General features: G+C 36.0%; 2 protein-coding genes across 5 annotated transcripts in view; one reads left to right on the top strand and one right to left on the bottom strand.

Moving 5' to 3' along the window:
* LOC100153496 (olfactory receptor 4M1-like) overlaps nt 1–20039 on the top strand; it is a 231804-nt gene that overhangs the window by 111265 nt on the left and 100500 nt on the right. The window lies entirely within an intron of this gene.
* LOC110258558 (olfactory receptor 4K15-like) lies at nt 7549–14196 on the bottom strand. Its single transcript, XM_084967003.1, has one exon. It carries the CDS (start codon nt 10194–10196, stop codon nt 9258–9260), a length of 939 nt encoding a protein of 312 aa, XP_084823129.1. The 5' UTR covers nt 10197–14196; the 3' UTR covers nt 7549–9257.

A 20039-nucleotide genomic window follows, 5' to 3' on the forward strand; every position in this document is an offset into this window, starting at 1 on the left:
CTACACTGCCTGGTGTGTCAGTTAGTATCTGTGTTTGTTAGATACTAAGAGTCACTCCCTCATTAACAATTTGGAAGACTAAACGAGTTGAAATAAGGAGACATTAGAAAATACCGTGACATATAGTAAGTGCTAATATGTTATCTATTATGATAAACTTGCAAGATTTTTTGGGAAACAGACTTAAGAGTTTTTCAGATTGGTAATAGTGGTGGAATAAACCGGGCAGAAAGTGAGCTAGCATACTTTTTCATGTTATATCACTATATATGAAAGAGTGAAGACATAGACATTTCTAATTTTATCTTCCTAAAGTTCAGAAAAAGGGGGACAGTAATTTAAAATGCATATGACTTAAAGATACTAGAGTTTAAAAGGATATTTTATGTTCATCTCATAACATAATACTGACTATGAGATGAAACCCAGATGATGTAAAATAATGAGCAAGAGTCATTCAAATAAAGTGAATTAACCAAGGATAAGGTTGACAGAAAGAGAATTAATTGTGGAGAGCCAAAAAGAAGGTGATAATTATGGAGCCAGATGCTGGAGAATAAAGAATGAGTACTCCTTACCTGCAAAGACTCACCCTCAGCAGCTTCAAAGGATTGAAAAACACAGAGAGATTAACTCCTTTTTAGGTTCATCATTATTGTTCAAGACACATAGTTATAAATAGTTCTTATCATCAGGATCAAAACCAATTAGCAGGACTGGGAATTCATGACTAATATCTCTTCCATTAGAGGCTTTCTATAGAAAATAGGTCTTTCATGAACATGGGCTTTTCTCAAGGGTCAAATATCCTGAGGTGCAGAGCAGAGTGATGAGGAAATTGGACAGTTGGTGTTACAAGTAGTCATGTGGTTCAGACAATATTTTTTTCAAATTTCAGGTTATAGACATTCATCGGATTATTATTATTACTATTTTTGCCGTACCCCAGTCATGTGAAAGTTCCTGAGCCAGGGATCGAATCTGAGCCACAGATGCAAACGTCTCCACATTTGCAGCAACATCATATCCTTAACCCAATGTACCTGGCTGGGGATTGACCTGTGTCACCACAGAGACAATGCTACATCCTTAACCCACTGTGCCACAGTGGGAGCTCCTTATGTTCATCAAATTATTAACATCATCATTATAACTGATTATATATGTTCAGCATCTATATCTTGCTAAAGACCAAATACCACAACACATCTTTGATTGCTGACCACTTAGAGAAGTAATGAATTGGTATTTGAACAACATGGGAGTTTCAAGGATGGTGTGACTATAAACTTAATAATTTCTCTTGGAGATTTAATACTGAAAATTATTCTATTTGGAATTTTAGAAAGACAGAAATGTTTGTTTTGGAAAGAAGGCAGAATGTGTTTATGAGTTGAATGTATGTTTAAGTGGTGTTTTTCAGAGTCTTCATAAACCACTTACTAACAGAATATCCTGTGTAGGGATTCATGGCAAGATTGCTTTTGATTTCTATTGGCACAGCTGTTGCTTGGGATCCTTCTTGCAAGGAAATGTTGCAGTTCCTGTCTTAAGTCAACAGAAACTACTTAATTAAGGTGAATCTATTTTCTAGGTGGATTAGCTCCAGGACAGCAGTCCTTTTTGGCCAAAACAGCACACAGAACTTTTTATGGCATACGCATATTGACCAATTTATGTAGAACTAGACTAATAGTGGATTACAAAATGATGAGAATGGAATGAGTCTGAGAACAGTACGATTTCAGTGCAGTGTATGACATGTTAATTGTGTAGAAGTGGAAAGTGGAAAAATCAAGACAGGAAAAGAGAGCAGGAACAGCTTAGCTGAGGACTTTTTTCTTTGCAAACTTGAATCCCTAAGTATTTTTTGTTTCTTGCCAGGTCTGATTATAGAGTGGAGAGGCCATAGGTTCAGTGTTAAGGAATTAAGTATACGGGCTCTATTGATTACATGCTCTCCTCCTCACCTTAGGAGTACAGAGTACAAGGAAAGGTGAGCAATGTGAATATGCAGTTATATGATTTACTGTCTAAACTGACTTGACAAAGTCAAGAGTATTGATCAGTTTTCTATAGCCACTAGTTTAGAAGCATAAACATTTTGATTCATGTATTATTACTAAATAGAAAATCCCATTTACTTTTTGTTTCTAGAGTGATAGTGTCATCATTCTGAGGAAAATGAATGACCCACACTTACACTATGTTCTACCACAATAGCATTTGTAATGGGGATTGGGGAGGTGATGTGGTGTCTGAGACAGATTTCTTTGCTGCTCGACCACTCAGTTTTGGCGGGGTAATCCTTTAAACTCCGGTACTCTTGTGAAGCATTTTGATCCCAGATAGGTTAGTGTTCAAAACCATGTTAGGGGTCAGCTCTGACACTCTGTGAAGGATCCAGCATGACAGAATTGTAATATGTGTCTTAGGAACATATCCGTGAGGGGAAATATCCATGAAGGAAAGACTTTATGGTGTGGCTCCTGTGGAAGAAGAAGGGGGGAAAGAGAGAGGATTGGGTGGAGTAGCCTCAGATTGTGATGCGGCTTGGAGAAAGTCTCAGCTGGGTTGATGAGGGGAGCTTCAGGTCAGGGTTTTCCATTACAGGATTGTCCTGGCTCTGGTACACCCACTGTTTTTGATCACTGGCTGGGAGCAACCTGGGTAGAGTGGGCCCCTGAATGTTGTGGTAGAATGTGAAATTGTAATGGATAGAAGCTGTCAGCTAAGTACCTTCCTTGAAGCCAGGTTTTTTTTGAAAGGAGATATGAGTGATGTCCTGCTAAGGCTGAGTGCAGTGTTAGGTATTCTGTCCCTAGCATATAGCAGATGCCACACCATTTGAAGCTTTTGATCTTTTGTGGATCTGGTACTTTTGCTTTTCTTTTGAAAGTAGCCTATTTTTCTTTTCTGGTGACTGTTTGCTTCTAAAACACTATGAAATCTACTTTTATATTCATCTTTCTTCTCCAGCAGTGCCTCCTTGATGTGCTCATTGAGCTTACCATCTATTGAGGAAAACAAATAAAATAGGCAATATTGTGTATTAAGTGCTATTAGAAGTATGTGGCCTCTCCTAGACTTGAGGGTTCTTTAGAAGGGATGTATAACTTTTAAATGAAAAATTATCTGTGAAGAATAGCAGTTTATTTCTCTCTTTTTATAGATTTTATTTAGTTATCTTGATTTATTTAACTGAGCAGACTATCCATAGAATGCCAACCATCGATGTTGAGAGGATATATGTTATTCTCATTTACAACCTTAAGGCATGGGAAAGCTTCCAATATTTCATCATTAACCATAACTTGTGCTAGAGATGTTTTTAAATGGTATTTACCAGATCAGTAATTTTCATTCTATGCCTAAATCTAAACATTTTATCTTGAAAATTTAATGGATATTATCAAATGCTCTTTCTCTGTCGAGATGTTTGTATGATTTTTCTCTTTTTTCATAAACTGGTGATTGATTTCTGATTGTTAAATGCAGCTTACACTTCTGGCAGAAAATTGATTTTTTGTAATATATTACCCTTATATATTACTCCATTTATTTGCTTTTTTTTTTTTTTTTTGGATTTAGCCTCTTTGTTCATAAGGGTGAATTTTCATGTCTTCATATAATTTTCATATCAAATTATGTTAGCTTCATAAATGAATTGGGAAAAAGAGTTAGCATCTGCTCTAAGCCCATTCTTTGTATTTTGTGGATTTATTCGAGAGTGAAAAAATATATAGAAGGAAAGATAGAAATGACCTGCCCAGTCCTCTTTCAAGGATGTTAATTGAGCTGCTTGATGGTAAATACTAAGGGAAGGATAATGGGGGGTCTTCATCCTTTTAGCTGAACAAACTTGAATCTAACTATCTGATTAATGTTAAATCAGCCTAGGATTTATAACTTTTTTGGATAGAGTCATCTAAATAATGTTAGTTAGCTGTGTAATTATCATAGTAAAAACTGAAGCTGTTTCATCACCAAAGTAAACCTCTTTTTTAAATGGTACCACCTCACACCAATTAGAATTGCCATCATTAACAAGTCAACAAATAGCAAATGCTGGACAGGATGTGGAAAAAAGGGAACCCGCCTTCACTGTTGGTAGGAATGTCAATTGGTACAATGCCTATGGAAAACAGTATAGAAATACCTCATAAAACTAAATGTAGAGCTACCATATGATCCAGCAATCCCACTCCTGGGCATATATCCTGACAAAACTTTCAGTGAAACCAGTATGTTCATTGCAGCACCATTCACAATAGCCAAGACATAGAAACAACCTAAATGCCCATCGACAGACGAATGGATTAGGACAATATTGTACATATATAAAATGGAATACTATTCAGCCCTAAAAAGGACAAAATAATGCCATTTACAGCCCCTGGGTGGAACTAGAGATGCTCGTACTGAATGAAGTAAGTCAGGAAGAGAAAGGCAGATGATATCACTTATATGTTGAGTCTAAAATACGGCACATTATGATCTATCTACAAAACAGAAAAGTTCATGGACAGGGAGGACAAACTTGTGTTTGCCAGGGCGGAGGGGGGATAAGTGGGATGGATTGACAGTCTGGGGTCAGTAGATGAAAACTGTTGCATTTGGAGTGGATGGGCAATAAGATCCTGATGTATAGCACAGGGAACTCTGTATCTAATCACTTGTGATGGAACACAATGGAGGATAACATGAGAAAAAGAATGTATGTATATGTATAACGGGGTCATTTTGCTATACAGCAGAAATGGACAGAAGAGTATAAGTCAATTATAATAAAAAATTTAAAAATAAAAGAAATCCATCATCAAAAAAATAAAAATAAAAAGATGCTATAAATGCATTATTAGGTTTGAGTTTTCATTTGTTATATCTGCTTCAGGCTGCAACCTATAAATACTATGAGAAATGGGGGACTTACATTGGTGCTCTCAGAATTCTTGTGCTTGATATTTTCCTTGCAGCTGCCTTTATCCTTTCAATTATTAATAGTTTTGACAATGGATAATTTTGATAAACCAACTCTTATTTCTTCTCCCCTCCCCCCCCAAATATGTTTTTTCTTCTCAACAGAAATTTATATAAAAAATATTTCCTAAAAAAAAAAAAGTTTCCTTTTCCTTTCTCAAAAGCTTTGCAGTATTCACCAGGGAAGCCATTTAGTCCTGTACTTTTCTATGTGGGACTCTGTATCAGTCGAGGATCAGTCAGAAAAGAGGAAACACATTATTTGAAGAGTTTACTATAAAATTACTCAAGCTTAATGTTGTTAACAGGCTATCTGAGAGGGTAAAAAGAACACTATTATCAGAAAGGTGACACTGTAGGTAGCAGTTACCACCTCCCTTAAGGGTGGAGGAACAAAGATAAGAAATTAGAATCCTTGAAATTTAGTGATTTAGAAGAGGGGTCCTGTGGAGTAAAAATCCCTCCTTGGAGGGCGTTTATCTTGACTCCTGCTTTTTCTCTGAACTCAGAAGAGAGGCCTCATAGACCTTGGGATTCAGATTTTGAAGATGCCAGCTTGAGGTGCCAGCTTGCTGGTGCTCTTACCTCTAAAGGAGCATGACGAGACTAGTTCTGCACCTGTTGGAAAACTGCACCCTGAGTTTAGCTCCTGCCATAGGAAAGGACAATTACTGTGGTAGCTGTGGTAATGCTCACACAGGCACAGGGGACAGAGGGAAATCCCAGAAAAGAAAAGAAGAGGGATTCCCTCCCTCCTTCTGTAACCTTCCAGTAGCAAGGCCTATCTTCAGAGCATAACGTGGAGCCAGATGGGAAAAGAGATATGCTGTTTGCAGAGTCCCAGGAGCAGTAGCAGAGTGGAGATGATGCAGAAAGCAGAGTTGAGAGGCTATAATACGTGGGAGAGAAATGTTTTAATTTCAAGTTCAATTTGTGTAATATGTCTAGGATCATAAAGATGCTCTTGATTTAGTAGCTAGTTTTTTTGAGGAAATTTCCCATTGCCTGTGATTATTGGTATAAAGTTTTGCATAATAGAATTCTGTACTATTTTTAAAGGTTGTAGTTTCTATAGAAATACCTCCCTTACCATTTCTGGCATTGCTTACTGGTGCGTTTCCTCTTTTTCTTGATCAGTCTTATTAATGCATTGTCAATTTTGTTGCTCTTTTTACATATCCAACTTTGATTTTATAGATTTTTTTGGATTTTTCACATTATGAAATTTCATTATTATTTGTGAAATTTCTTCCTTCTACTTTCTGTAGTTTAATGTTCTTGATGTGGATACTTGCATCATTGCCATATATCTTTTATTTTCCAAATGTATGTACATGTATAATAAAGTTCTTGCAAGCATGACTATAGCTGCATTCCATATGTTCTTTTGTAGTTATTATATTTTTATTAGTATTAGATTCAGAAAATCTAAAAAAACTTTCCATTGTGAGTATTTTGAAATGTGGATCACTTAGAGTAGACTTGTGTTGAAGTGCACATGAATTGAAATTTATATGCTTTAAACCAAATGGACAGTAGGACCTCGTTTTGCAGTCCACCAGAATTAATTATGTAGTCTCTGAGGACTCAATCAGGACACAGTATTGTTATATTCCTACCATAAAGAAGTGTGAAAGGAAGTTACAGGTAGGCTTCAAATCACTTTTGAATCAATGGTGGCTTCTAAAACTAAGATTAACATTAATGAGCACAACTAAGATGATATCATTTAAGAAAAATTCAGGAAGCCATTATGTTCCCATGTATGTCTATATACAGATCTGAGTGATGCTTTCATGATCATCTGTTTTGGGGAAATGTAAATTTCTATGAACATGTTCTAATATATGTCACATTTATTTTTTTTATATTTTAGGAAACATAACTATCTGTAATTATTTTTATATCTTTATTAGATCAGTTATATTGTTGTCATGAGCCCTTTTATTTATTGGTATAGAGATAAAGATTGATATGTTATAGTTAACTTTTTAAGTATCGGTATAGAAATTTGACCCAAGAAATTCCAACTTTCTACTTCTGTTCACAGGACTAAAATAGAAATTAATATATTCTAAAGGCTTGTCAATATAATTTTATTCAGCAAATGACAAACATCATCCAGGGTTATGAAACATGCCCTATTGCACAGACAATTGCATATAAAAAGATCATAAGATTCTGACATAACAGGTCTTGCCCACTATATCCGTACTTACAATAACACCATAGTGCATGCATTTCCATTCTGTGTATGTTATACTATCTGGGTATGTTATACTATTTGGGTGTGTATGTACATACATATTTTTGAAAGAGAAGCTAATTAGGTACAAAGCCCAGTACCACATTGCCCATCTGAAAGCTGCAATGAATGAATGAGCAGTTGTATTGCATTGTAGTTTGTTTCTTTTTTTGTCTTGCAGAAGGCCAAAGAAAATTCATTTGTTTTTTTTTTTCCCAAAAATATGCATTATAGACTATTTGCTTTTGCTTTTTTTTTGTTTGTTTGTTTGTTTGGTTTTTTTTTTTAGGGCCACACCTGTGGCATATGGAGGTTCCCAGGCTAGGGGTCAAATCGAAGCCACAGCCGCTGCCCTATGCCATAGCCACAGCAAGGCAAGTTCCTTAACCTATTAAGCGAGGCTAGGGATCAAACCTGCAACCTCATGGTTACTAGTTGGGTTCATTTCTACTGCACCAGAACAGTAATTCCTGCATTATATACTATTTGAAGTGTAGCAAGCGAAATAAGTAAATTTAGAAGAAAAATGCACAAATGAACAATGGTGAGATGTTAAATAGAACATTAGCAATACCATTTGAGTTGTCTGGTCTTCTGAAGTCCATCCGTTTCTTGGCTGGAGCGCTGGCTCTGCTCCTCTCAAATCGTGGCTTCCATTACTGACTGCAAAGCATCTGCTAAAGGTGTTCTCTACCCACTGAGACAAGGAAAGGATCTGGAGCTGATGACCTTAAAATGATGACTTGAAAGGAACACACATCATTTCTCATATTCTGCCAGAACGTAGTCATTTAGCCAAAATTGCCCACAGAGTTTAGGAAATCTACCCTGTAGGTCGAAGATAATATGTCCAGCTAAAATTTGAGGGCTGTTTTTTTTGGTATAGGAAGAATAGGCATATGGATACAGGTGAATGCAGGCAGCCAAGTATTGAGATATAGTTTATTCATATGTTCAGCTTTACACACCAAACTATTTCTCAGTGTAGTTAAAACAATTTATGCCTGCCAGCAGTGCATACAATTTCCATGAATACACACATTCAACAACAATTATTGTAGTTTGATTGCTTTTTAGAAAACCTATTTAAAAGGTGTTAAATACCGTTTCACTACAACTTAAGTTGCGTTTCTCTGCTTACTCATGAGATCGAATATCTAGTATCTGTTAGTATTTCTCATCAGTGAAATAAATGCTGTTTATATCTTTTGCCCATTTCCCCTCCATTGGGTTATTTATCTTTTTTATTCATTTGTAGGAAGTTTCCAAATTTTTGTATAAAAGTATTTTTTCTTCAGCAATGGTTCCTTTGGCTTTTTCCTCATCACTCTAAATTTCTTTTGCTTTAAAGCAATGCATTCTTATTATTTCTTTAAGGTAAGGTAAAATAATTATTGTAAAAATTATTAAATAAGAAAAAAATGTTTCAAGCAATTAGAAACACTTTTCTGTATATTTAAGGAAAAAGGAAATGTCATTGGAAACATCACCTTTAAATCAACAATTAAGACTTGAAAACTTGAATCACAGAGATTAAACTGTGGAGTACAAGTTTTGCAGTTTTGATCCATTTATATTTTGTTTTCTAAGTGGATTCAGACCACTTAATTTGAATAATAAGAGTAAATTCCTTATTTTCAAGCTAATTTAAATTTAGACTGGATAAAACATGTATTTTTAATAATGAGAGTAATGATAATTAAATCAAAATGATTCATTAAATAATATATAAATTAGGTAAATGATTACCCAGGTGTTAAAAATATTGGTAATAAATAATAACTGGTAGCAATTATTATTTTTTACATAGTAATTTTAGATCATAAAGGAGTATTTATGCAAATTTTTATTTTCTACAAGGAGTAAAAATCTATTGGATTTTTGAAAATAGTTTCTTAATGGAGTAAACATGAACCATATACCTGAGAATACACATAGCTTATAGATTTGAATATATTTTCAATTCAGCTAACAGGTCAAAATGTATCCAAATTATGGAGAACTCAGCAAAATTGCTGATTATATGAAAGATCTAAAAATTACTCTTTGAATGCACATGCTGACTTATCTGTCTCTTTAGGGCATTCTTAATCTCTTTATTTCTCAGTGTATAAATGGCTGGATTCAAGAGAGGCGTGATTACTGTGTAAAACACAGCAAGAAACTTGTCCACCCAACTGATGCTGGGTGGCCATAGGTAGACGAAGATGCAGGGTCCAAAGAACAGCACCACCACAGTGACGTGGGACGTACAGGTCGAGAGTGCCTTGGAGGCCCCATCCTTGGAGTGAAGGCGGACAGTTACTAGAATATAGGTGTAGGAGATCAGCAAGAGAATGAAGCAAGTGGTAGCCAAGACCCCACTGTCAGCATTTATCACTATTCCTAGAGTATGAGTGTCCATACAGGCTAGTTTGATCACCAGAGGGATATCACAGAAAAAGCTGTCCACGACTCTGGGGCCACAGAAAGGAAGATCTAAAATCATAGCTAGTTGGCTCATGGCGTGCAGAAAGCCAACAATCCACGATGTCAAAACTAGCCAGATGCACTTGTGTCTGTCCATGATGTGGGAGTAATGGAGTGGCTTGCAGATGGCCACATACCGGTCATAGGCCATAGTTACAAGCAATACCATCTCACCCCCTGCAAATAAATGCACACCGAGAATCTGGGTCATACAGCCTCCAAAGGAGATGGTCTTACTGTCCTTTAGGAAGTCCGTGGTCAGTTTAGGGGTGGTTACTGAGGAAAGGCAGAAGTCAACAAACGAGAGATTGGCTAAGAGGAAGTACATGGGGGAATGGAGATGAGAGTCAGCGATGATTAAGAGCGCGACAAGAAGGTTGCCCACCACAGTCATCAGGTAGAGAGTGGAAAATGGCAGGAAGAGGAAGGTCTGGAGCTGTCTTGAATTACAAAGTCCACGGAAAATAAACTCAGACACCACAGAGTGGTTTGCATCCTCCATTTAGAACAATGCTAATGTGACCAGGAGATGAACCAGGAGCTTCTAGAATGGAAAGGAACTTAATGTTAAGGTGATAGCAGAAAAATTCTTCTCATGTGCATAACTGTGGTTGTATCTTTGTATTAAGCTCAAATTGAAAAGATATTTTTTGTATTTACTTGTGGGCATAGTCCTGTGGCAAATAATTTAAGTAGGTGTAGAAAGCAGTCAAAAACTTTACCCATTCAGAAGTATAGTTCTATGGTTATTAAAGATGATTATTCTGATAAAAATATTAGTAGTGATATATTCCATAGCAGTTTCTCAAATGCTTGAATCTACCCTTTCTACAGGGCAATAATCTAATGCTACATTTCTGCTATAAAACATGCTTCTGGGAAACAAATCTGATAGTAAGTGGATATTTTTGAGAAGGCTGAATTATATCAAAGTCATTTACAAACTCTGGGAAAAAGTGTTCATCAAATTACTTGAGAAGAGCTCTTTGTTTTCCAAAAGGCCCCACATGCCGACTCTGTATTTCTACTGAAAAATATTGCCGTGCGTTTTGAATCTCCCCATAAGAGGAAATCTCCATAATGTTATATATTCCTTAGCCTGGACAACTCTGCTTATTGACATACATGGACCGGTCCTTTGCTCTCACTGGTGACAGAGATTTCCTTTTTGAGGCTAACTTAAATGACAGACAAATGAAAGAAACTTTTACTCCTGACTATCCTTCATGGCAGAAAGTATAAATTCTAAGTTCATTTGCACTTATATTTTCACTTATATTTAAACTGACCACTGTGGAAAAATAACCTATTTTAAGCTATTCAAATAATAAAGTTTGATAACTAGCTTTACTATGCACTAAATCTATGTTAAGACTTTAAATACCTTTGTTAGAGATTCCTTCCATTGGGCTTAAAGCATTTCACATTTCCAACTGCAGTGTACAAGTTACCTGTTTTTATACAGCCTTGTCAACAGAACGTGTTGTCATTGTGATGATGATAAATACAACCAAATATAGCCTTAATCTTTTTTGTTGTGAGATTAATATTTTTTCATTTTAAGTACTATTTACTTTTCTGATTTCTATTTTCTTTTTCTTTGAACATCTGGCTTCTCATTTTTTGTACATTTTTGTCTATAGGTTTTGCTCTTCCTTTCCAGTTTTTCCCCTTGGAAAAAGAAGACTATTTTTTAATGAAAATCAACATGCATTTTGTGCTTGTTACTATCATCTCATAAATTCTAATTCTTTTTAAAATTTTGATTAGAATAAACTATGAGGTGTAGTAAACTATGGGCATGCACACATTATCTATTTTATTAATCATGGTTATTGCCATTTTAAAGATGATAAACTTGACTTTCCCAAGTCTTAAAATCAAAAGTGCTAGAACTGTAAACCAAGGTCTGCCTGACTGCGTAGCTTCCAAGATAACTTCCCTACTAAAAATGGCTTCTAACAGGGGTCTTGATTTTGAGAAGGCTAAGAAAGTGAAAAAAAAATTATGTGAGGAGACAAAATGACATACTTTGTTCACTGAAGAGATGAGTAAGACACAAACAAATGTACATAGCCAATAATAATAGGAAAAGTTTTACATTGATATCAATTAGATTTCATTGTTTGTCTTTAAATTGTATGGTACTTTACCCTATTAATATTTGACCGTGGTTTTTCTCTGTTTATTACTTTGATCAGTGGTAGAACAAGTAAAATCTAAAAGGAATTAGAAAATATCAGGATAAATTGAGAAGTTCTATGAAAACTGATCTCACCAGCTTGGGCATTTGGCAACTTTTAAGGTGGTAGAAAGGCAGTGTTTTTCATAAGTGTGCAAAAATGCTGTTAGGAATTGAAAAGTTCCAGGGATTAGTTGGGAGCAAAAACTTCCATCTTTCCTATTAAAGCACATTAACAAAATACCACATTAATGTAGGTATGGGGAAAAAATGCCCTGGGGGATAAATATTTAATGCTAAAAGACAGGGGAGTCATTGAAAATGCAAGTTCAAAAATCAGGTAGTTTAGGATATACTTACCGTACACAGTTCACTTCTGAAACCAGTTCCTTGTCCCTGACTGCGAAAGTTTACCATGGATTTTACCTTTAGTCTGAAATACAATCCAATTAATTTTCTGCCATGACCAGTGTTGCTGGGAGGGCTTCCTCCTCAGTGTGGCAAATATAAATGCTAAAGAGTAGCCTCTGAGTTTGGAAACTTTCTGTATCTGTGTTTTAAATAGAGCTAAGTAGGTGGAAAGGCTTTATCTATCTTGTTCCTTGGGGATCCTTAACTTTTCAGCTTTCCCTAAGGAATAGTTGGGCTTTGAGAACACAATAATGAATCCTTTTCAAAACTAGCTTAAAGTTAGTTGTGTTAAATTTGACTAAGAATGTAAGAGAAGGAAGTTTAACATGTTTTATTGTTCCGTTTATTAGGAAGATAGAACTTTTTCTTCTGTTCTGTGTCTACTCACTTTGCCGTAAAATGAACTAATATGCCAAATCCAGGCAGTCCTAGTAGAAGTTAGATGATTTATGTGGATGGGTGGGTGATAGTCAGCTCATCATTGTCATGTTGCAAGTCTGCTCATGACCTGCTAGAACTTCTGCTTCCTGGGACTTCAGAAGAATGTTAGTGCTTGACATTCTCAGTGTTACCTTGAACATAGTCTTTAAAATTAATAGAGTATATGCCATGTTATGAGTATTTCTGTAAGTGTTGAAAAGATAATGGTATGTTACTCTTTAATTCAGTGCTTTATTAAGGAAATATTATTGGGTCTAACTTAATAAATTGAAATTAATTGTAGCTGTATGTGGATCAAACATTGAAGGCCCCTTCATGTGCCCTTTTCCAGGCTTGTCTGCCCTTGGAGGTATCAGCTGTCGGTTTAGTCTGTCCTCAATGTCTGTTTTTATCAATAGTAATAGGTGTCCATATCACTATATGTCATTAGTCAATTTTTAAATCTTTTTTTTGTTTTGTTTGTGATTTTTATTTTTAATTAATTAGATCTGAGAAGTTATTATTGAATTCTATTTTATTTCTTTTCTATTGTCTCTTGCTTTTCTTGCCTCCTCCTCTGTCTTTACTGTTTAATTTTCTCCTCAGAATTTTACCCCTTTCATATATGGATCTCAAATATCATATTTCAATAAAATTATTTACTTTACAAGTGATTTTGTGCCCTGAGGTTTAGAGTTTATAACCATCTTTGAGAACATAAAGACTCAGTGCTTATTCGCTTGCTTTGGTGCACTTTTTAGGCACTGTCTAATATAATCATGATAACATAAATATCCATTACAGAGGAGAAATTATATGAAGAGACACTAAGGAACTTTCCCAAGTTTTGATGCTCTTAGATGAAATACCAAGGAGATTTACCATCTTGGAAGTATGTTGGTTTAGAGGAGAGGATGAAGGAATATATGATTTTTATGAAACTTGAAAAACAAGAAAAACCTTTGTAATGTGATCAAATTTTTCTTCATTATCTATGAACCAATTTAAAATTTTATTTAGTGCCTGAAATACAGTCATAACACAACAAAACAGTACACTTTCTGTTTGGTCAAATGTTTATGGGATAGTATTATCCTCAGTGTGGAATATATTCAATGTGCAGAATAGCTTCTTGGGTGGGAATTTGTAAGTTCTGTGTGTGGGCAGAATGAGGCTTATAGACAAGACTAACCATGCTGTGCTTTTTGCAATCTCTTAGTTTCTGAGGTTCCCTAAATCAAGAGCATTATCTGAGTGTGGCTCTTCTTAAATTCTGAGCCAAAAATGTAACTGTATAATTCTAAAGCTGAAAAGAAGTTAGATGCAAACTACTGCATTTGTAGTGGATAAGCAATGAGATCCTGCTGTATAGCACAAGGAACTATATCTAGTCACTTATGATGGAACAAGATGGAGGATAATGTAAGAATGATATAACACTGTAAACCAACTATCATGGAAAAAATAAAAATCATTTAAAAAATTTAAAAAGAAATAATCCCAGGGACAGTGTGAGGGGGAGAGTCTGTAGCAGTAACATGAAACTTTGACTATATGGGAGTTGGTTTACTATATATATTTTTAACTTTGATACATATTTGGCATATTTCATAGTAAAACATATCTAAATTTTTTCAAAAAAGAAAATAAGGTAGAATTTTAGAATGTTCTTTGGTCATTTGGTTTTTTGGTAGGTATTATAAAATTCTTACCTTGTGGGTAGTAAGTGCTGGCCAACTGTGGTTGCTGATCTCAGAGTTTGGCCATGTCTTATAGAACCATGCCCATGGCTGAATGGTCCATTCTTAAAATTAAGGTATATTTGATTTACAGTAAACTTATAATTGTGGTATAATTGTGCCAATTTCTGCTGTCCAGCAAAGTGACTCAGTCATACGTATGTGTGTATATATATATATATTCATTTTTTATATTATTTTCCATCATGGCCTATCCAAGGAGATTAGATATAGTTCCCTGTACTGTATAGTAGGACCTTGCTGTTTATCCATTCTAAATGTAGTTGTTTGCATCTACTAACCCCTTCTGGTCTTTATATCCTGTTCCATTGATCTATATTTCTGTTTTTATGTCAGTACCATATTATTTTGATGAGTGTAGCTTTGTAGTATAGTCTTAGGTCAGGGAGCCTGAGTCCTCCAGCTCCATTTTTCTTTCTCAGGAGTTCTTTGGTTATACAGAGTCTTTTGTGTTTCCATATAAATGTAAAAATTTTTTGTTCTAGTTCTGTGAAATATGTCATTGGTAATTTAATAGGGATTGTGCTGAATCTGTAGATTGCCTTGGGTAGTAGAGTAATTTTGACAATATTGATTCTTTCGATTCAAGAGCATGGTATATCTTTCCATCTGTGTCATTTTTTATTTCTTTCATCAGCATCTTATAGTTTTCAGTGTATAAGTCTTTTGTCTCTTTAGTAGGTTCATGCCTAGGTATTTTATTCTTTTTGTCATATAAATAGGATTTTGACTCTTTCACTGTTAGTATATAGAAATGCAACATATTTCTGTATATTATGTGAGTCCCTCTGCACTTCCTGCATCTGGATATCTGTTTCCTTCTTTATATTTGGGAAATTTTCAGCCATAGTTATATCAAATAGGTTTTCAATCCCCTTTTCTCTTTCTTCTCCTTCTGGGATCCCTATTATGCATAGATTGGCACGCTTTATATTATTCCATAAATCTCCTATATAGCTTTCTTGTTTTTATCATTTAGCTTTCTGTCTGCTATCTTGATTGGGTGATTTCCATTATTCTATCTTCCAAATCACTTACTCATTCCTCTGCATTATTCACTCTGCTGTTCAGTGTCTTTAGCTCAGCTTTCATCTCTACAAATGGATTTTCTAATTTTTCTTAGCTCTTCCTTATAGTTTCTAGTTCCTTTTTGATGTAATCTGTTTTACTGTTGTCTAAGTACTGTGCACTAACTATTGTGCCACTGGAGCTCCAATCTCTGTTACTGCTGATAATCTTAATTCCTTCAGTATTTTCATTTCCTCCTTTTTGAACTCTGTGTCTGTTAGACTGAAGAGGTCAGTTTTATTGTTTGTTCTCTTGTTCTTTTAACTGGGAATGGTTCCTGTGTTTCTGCATTTTGCTTATATTTTTTACTCTGTGAGCATAGGGGAAACAATAATCTACTGTAGTCTTGGAGGACTATTTATATGCGGGAGCATCCCTGGGAAGCTTTTGTGGGTTTATTTATTTATTTATTTATTTGGCCTGCAGGCTGCTTTTGGTTTAGTGTTTGCTGTCTCTTTCCTCAGTGTGGGCAGGTCATTATTCCCTCAAAGGGTTGTGTAGTTACATGGTCCATGAGTGCTCCCAAGGAGGTGGGATTAAAGGGTAGTACGTGGTTGCAGGACTTCTGGGCAGTGGCAGTGAGAGTAAGCCATACATTCCCAGGGTGGTGGGGGTGATGGTTGGCACTTACTCCCAGGGCCCTCTGTAGCAGCATCAATCCCTGGGGTGGTGGGGGCATTAGGCAGTGGTGGGTCGTGCCCACCTCTGGAGTCTGAGATGGCTGTGGTGGCTTTACCCTGCTGCCTGAGAGCCAGCAGACAGAGAGAGAGAGAGTTCCTGTGGAGGTCACACCCATCCCCTCCTCTCCAATTCCCCAGCAATGGTGCCTTGCTTCTGCGGAAGGCCCAAGCCTCCTCCTGCACTCCCTTGGCTGTGAGGCATCACTCTCTCTAGTTACTTCAAGCTATTTATTTCAAAGCAGCCAAATCTAGTCCACTCCCTGAGACTGATTTCCAAAGCTTGAGACTCAGCACTCAGCACCTGCCAGAGTGTTTCAGGCCCAAGGGTGTGCTAGGCACTTGTACTGATATTTTGTTTGGTACTCTCTCGGCTTTGCCCTGCTCAGCTTGGCTGCTGTTCTTTTCTCTGAGGCTCTAAGTCTCCCTCTCCATTCTGGCTGATCTTGCCACTGTTCCAGCGGCCCTCCCAGGGTTCAGATTCCTTTTTTCCCTCATAACTTCCTCCCAGGAGTGCTGGTCCTGTCCTGATGCCTTTTTCTCTCCTCTCTCTCTTTCTCTCTTTTTTCCCCTTTGTTTTACTCACTTATGTGAAGTTTTTCTTGTCCTTTTTTGAAGTATGAGGTCTTAGGCTAGTGTTCAGTAGATGTTCTGTGAGAATTGTTCTACATGGAAATTGTTTTTTGGTGCATTTGTGGGAGAAGATGAGCTCCATGTCCTGCTCCTCCACCATCTTGTTTTCAGCTATCCCTGCATGGTGCACCTTTAATTCTAGTTTTATGGGATTGTGGAAAGCAGATAAATATTTTGTATCATAAAATTCACTTTATACTCTCTTGCCAGTTTTCTGTCCATTAGAGTAAAAATATTTGGTAAGAACTTTTCTAATGGAAGAAGCAATATTGGAAGGCTGCCTTTACATTTACTTTATGGAGATTGTTCTTTACTGTCAACACCAGAATGTCTATATCACTGTTTATGTCTGTTTTTCCAAAATGGATGCCAATATTTGCTGTGAGAAAGGCTGGACATGCCAAATAGTTAACCACCCTCTGCTCATAAAGACATACTCTAAATATTTTATAATTCAAATGGGACAGTTCAAAGTCACAGCATCTACAGAGTCTCCTGGTGGGCCATGAAAAGCTTACACAGTTATGTTACCACTTAAGCATCCTTCTCAGTATCACTTTTTTTTTTTTTTTAGGGCTCCGTATATGGCATATGAAGTTCCTGGGCTAGGGGTCAAATTGGATCTGCTATGCCACAGCAATGTCAGATCCAAGCCACATCTGCAACCTACACCACAGCTTGTGGCAACACTGGGTCCTTAACCTACTGAGCGAGGCCAGTGATCAAACCCATGTGTTCCTGGACACTATTTCTTGTTCTTAACCCACAGAACTACAATGGGAAGCCCCCAATTTTTTCTTCACTGATGCTTTCACAACTGAATTTCCAAATAAACTACCTGCAATTAAATTTGTCTTTGGCTTTTCTGAAGGAAACCAACCTAAGTAACTAAGCAGAGCCAATTGTTCTACATCTATTACAATTTGATGTGATTTTTCCTGACATGCACCAAAGCCAGTTTTGCAACTTATTTGCAAACTTTATAGAAACCAAAGGGATTTTATTATATGTTTTGTTATTGTCAAAATAGTTACAATTTCAACTATAAAGTATTATTTAGTAGACATTGCTGCTGTATACTAAAATAATAAGTAAAGTTTACATGGCAGCTTTCATTAGCCTTGGTAACAAAGCTAATGAGCAAATGCTCTACAGAAATAGAATTTTCTTCAGTGAGGAAGATAATAATTCATTTATTTCAATATTTGATGTCAAATGTCTAAATGGAGATGTCCAAATGGTAGATGAATGTATAGCTTTAGTGCTCTAAAGTCAGATCCAAATCACAAAAATCTGACAGATTATCCCTGTTTGCACCTTCTTTTTGTAGTTATTTTTGTCTTTGATCCTTAATGAACATTTCGTGGGAACTCAGAGGTGTGATAGCAGAGTCAGCAGTGAACAGGTATATATCTATTAATGATGTGGGGAAAGGCCATTTACATAGAAACAAGCATGGGGCAAGAAGAAGAACCACCAGTCATATGAGCTGATGAAGTGACAAATGCCTGGATAAGTCTCCTGAAGAATGTTTCCAGGCAGTGACCAAGATGAAGTTGTAGGAAAGGCTTAGCAGAAAGAAGGTGCCCATGCTCATGAAGCCACTATTTCCAGCAAGCTTAAACTAGGACTAATCACATGTAAGTTTTATGATCCTGGGAAAATCGCAGTGAAACCTCTCTACTTTATTAAGACCACAGAAGGGCAAGTTTATATCAAAACCAAATTGACACATAGCATGGATAACCCCTGATACCCAGCCAATGAATACAAATGAAACATATTTTAGGATTCATAGCATTCAAGTAGTGAAGAGGCTTGCGATTGCTAGGTATATGTCAAATTCCATGGCTATAAGTAACACCATCCCCATTCCTCCCTCCATGTGGATGAAGAATATTTGTGTCATATAACCTTGGAAAAAAATATCTTGTATTTATTTAGAAAGTCTGTAATCATCTGCAAGTCTGTGGTAGAGGAAAGATTTACAGAGACAAGTTTGCTAGTGGGAAGTACATAGGAGAATATGAGAATCAAAAATTACCAATAACAAAATGAAGAGATTTCCCAGGATGATCCCTAAATAGATCAGGAGAATACAAACATGGGAAAAACTAGTTTTCTCAACAACTAGAGAATCCTAGCAACACAAACTTAGAAACCTCAGATTCTCCATCCATTGATTTGGGCACAAGGGATTAATTTCAAATAACCTGAGGAAATAAAATGATGAAAAGTTAGGATAAGTGGCACAAAAGTAGATTTTCTATTTATTTTGGTAGTTTTTTTTCTATGGCCTACACATCATACAGTTAGAAATAATTTGATTGGCTAAGGATCAAAAAAGGTATTTCTGTGATTTATGTCAGAGAGTATTTCATCTAGGAGATTAAGAATATCCAGCCCTACATCTTTAATTAATTGTATGCTTAGTTTTATGCATGGTGTTAGAGAATGTTCTAATTTCATTTTTTTAACATGTAGCTGTCCAGTTTTCCCAGCACCAGTTATTGAAGAGACTGTATTTTATCCATTGTATATTCTTGCCTCCTTTTGTCACGTATTAGTTGACCATAGGTGCATGGGTTTACCTCTGGGCTTTCTATCCTGTCCCACTGATTTATATTTCTGTTTCTATGCCAGTACCATACTGTTTTGATGATTGTAACATTGCAGTATAGTCTGAAGTCAAGGAGCCTGATTCCTCCATATCCATTTTTCTTTCACAAGGTTTTTTGGCTATTAGAGAGGGATCTTTTGCTTCCATACAAATTAATTATTTTTGTTTTAGTTCTGTGAAAAATGCCATTGATAATTTTACAGTATTGATTTTTCCCACCAAAGAGCATGGTATATCTTTCCATCTGTTTTGTCACCTTAAATAAAAGCAAAAATAAACAAATCCTACCTAATTAAGCTCAAAAGCTTCTGCACGGCAAGGAAAACCATAAAAACTAAAAATAGCCTGCAGAAGTGGAGAAACTCTTTGCAAATGAAGTACCCAACAAGGGATTAATCTCCAAAATATGGAAACGTCTCATGTAGCTTTATATTAAAAAACAGCAAACAACCCAATAAAAAAAGTGGTCAGAAAATCTAAGTGGACATTTCTCCAAAAAAGAGACAGATGGCCAAAAATCATATGAAAAGATGCTCAATATTACTAATTACTAGAGAAATGCAAATCAAATCTA

The sequence above is a fragment of the Sus scrofa genome, chromosome 7 (genome assembly GCF_054392235.1).
Source record: "Sus scrofa isolate SSC_HxYL_T2T_F1_AM1 chromosome 7, Sscrofa_HxYL_maternal_Yorkshire_Landrace_v2.0, whole genome shotgun sequence".
NCBI classification, from domain to species: domain Eukaryota; kingdom Metazoa; phylum Chordata; class Mammalia; order Artiodactyla; family Suidae; genus Sus; species Sus scrofa.

Excerpts from the sequence above, each read along its gene's own strand:
- LOC110258558 (XM_084967003.1), bottom strand. The coding sequence starts at position 10,196 with ATGGAGGATGCAAACCACTCTGTGGTGTCTGAGTTTATTTTCCGTGGA.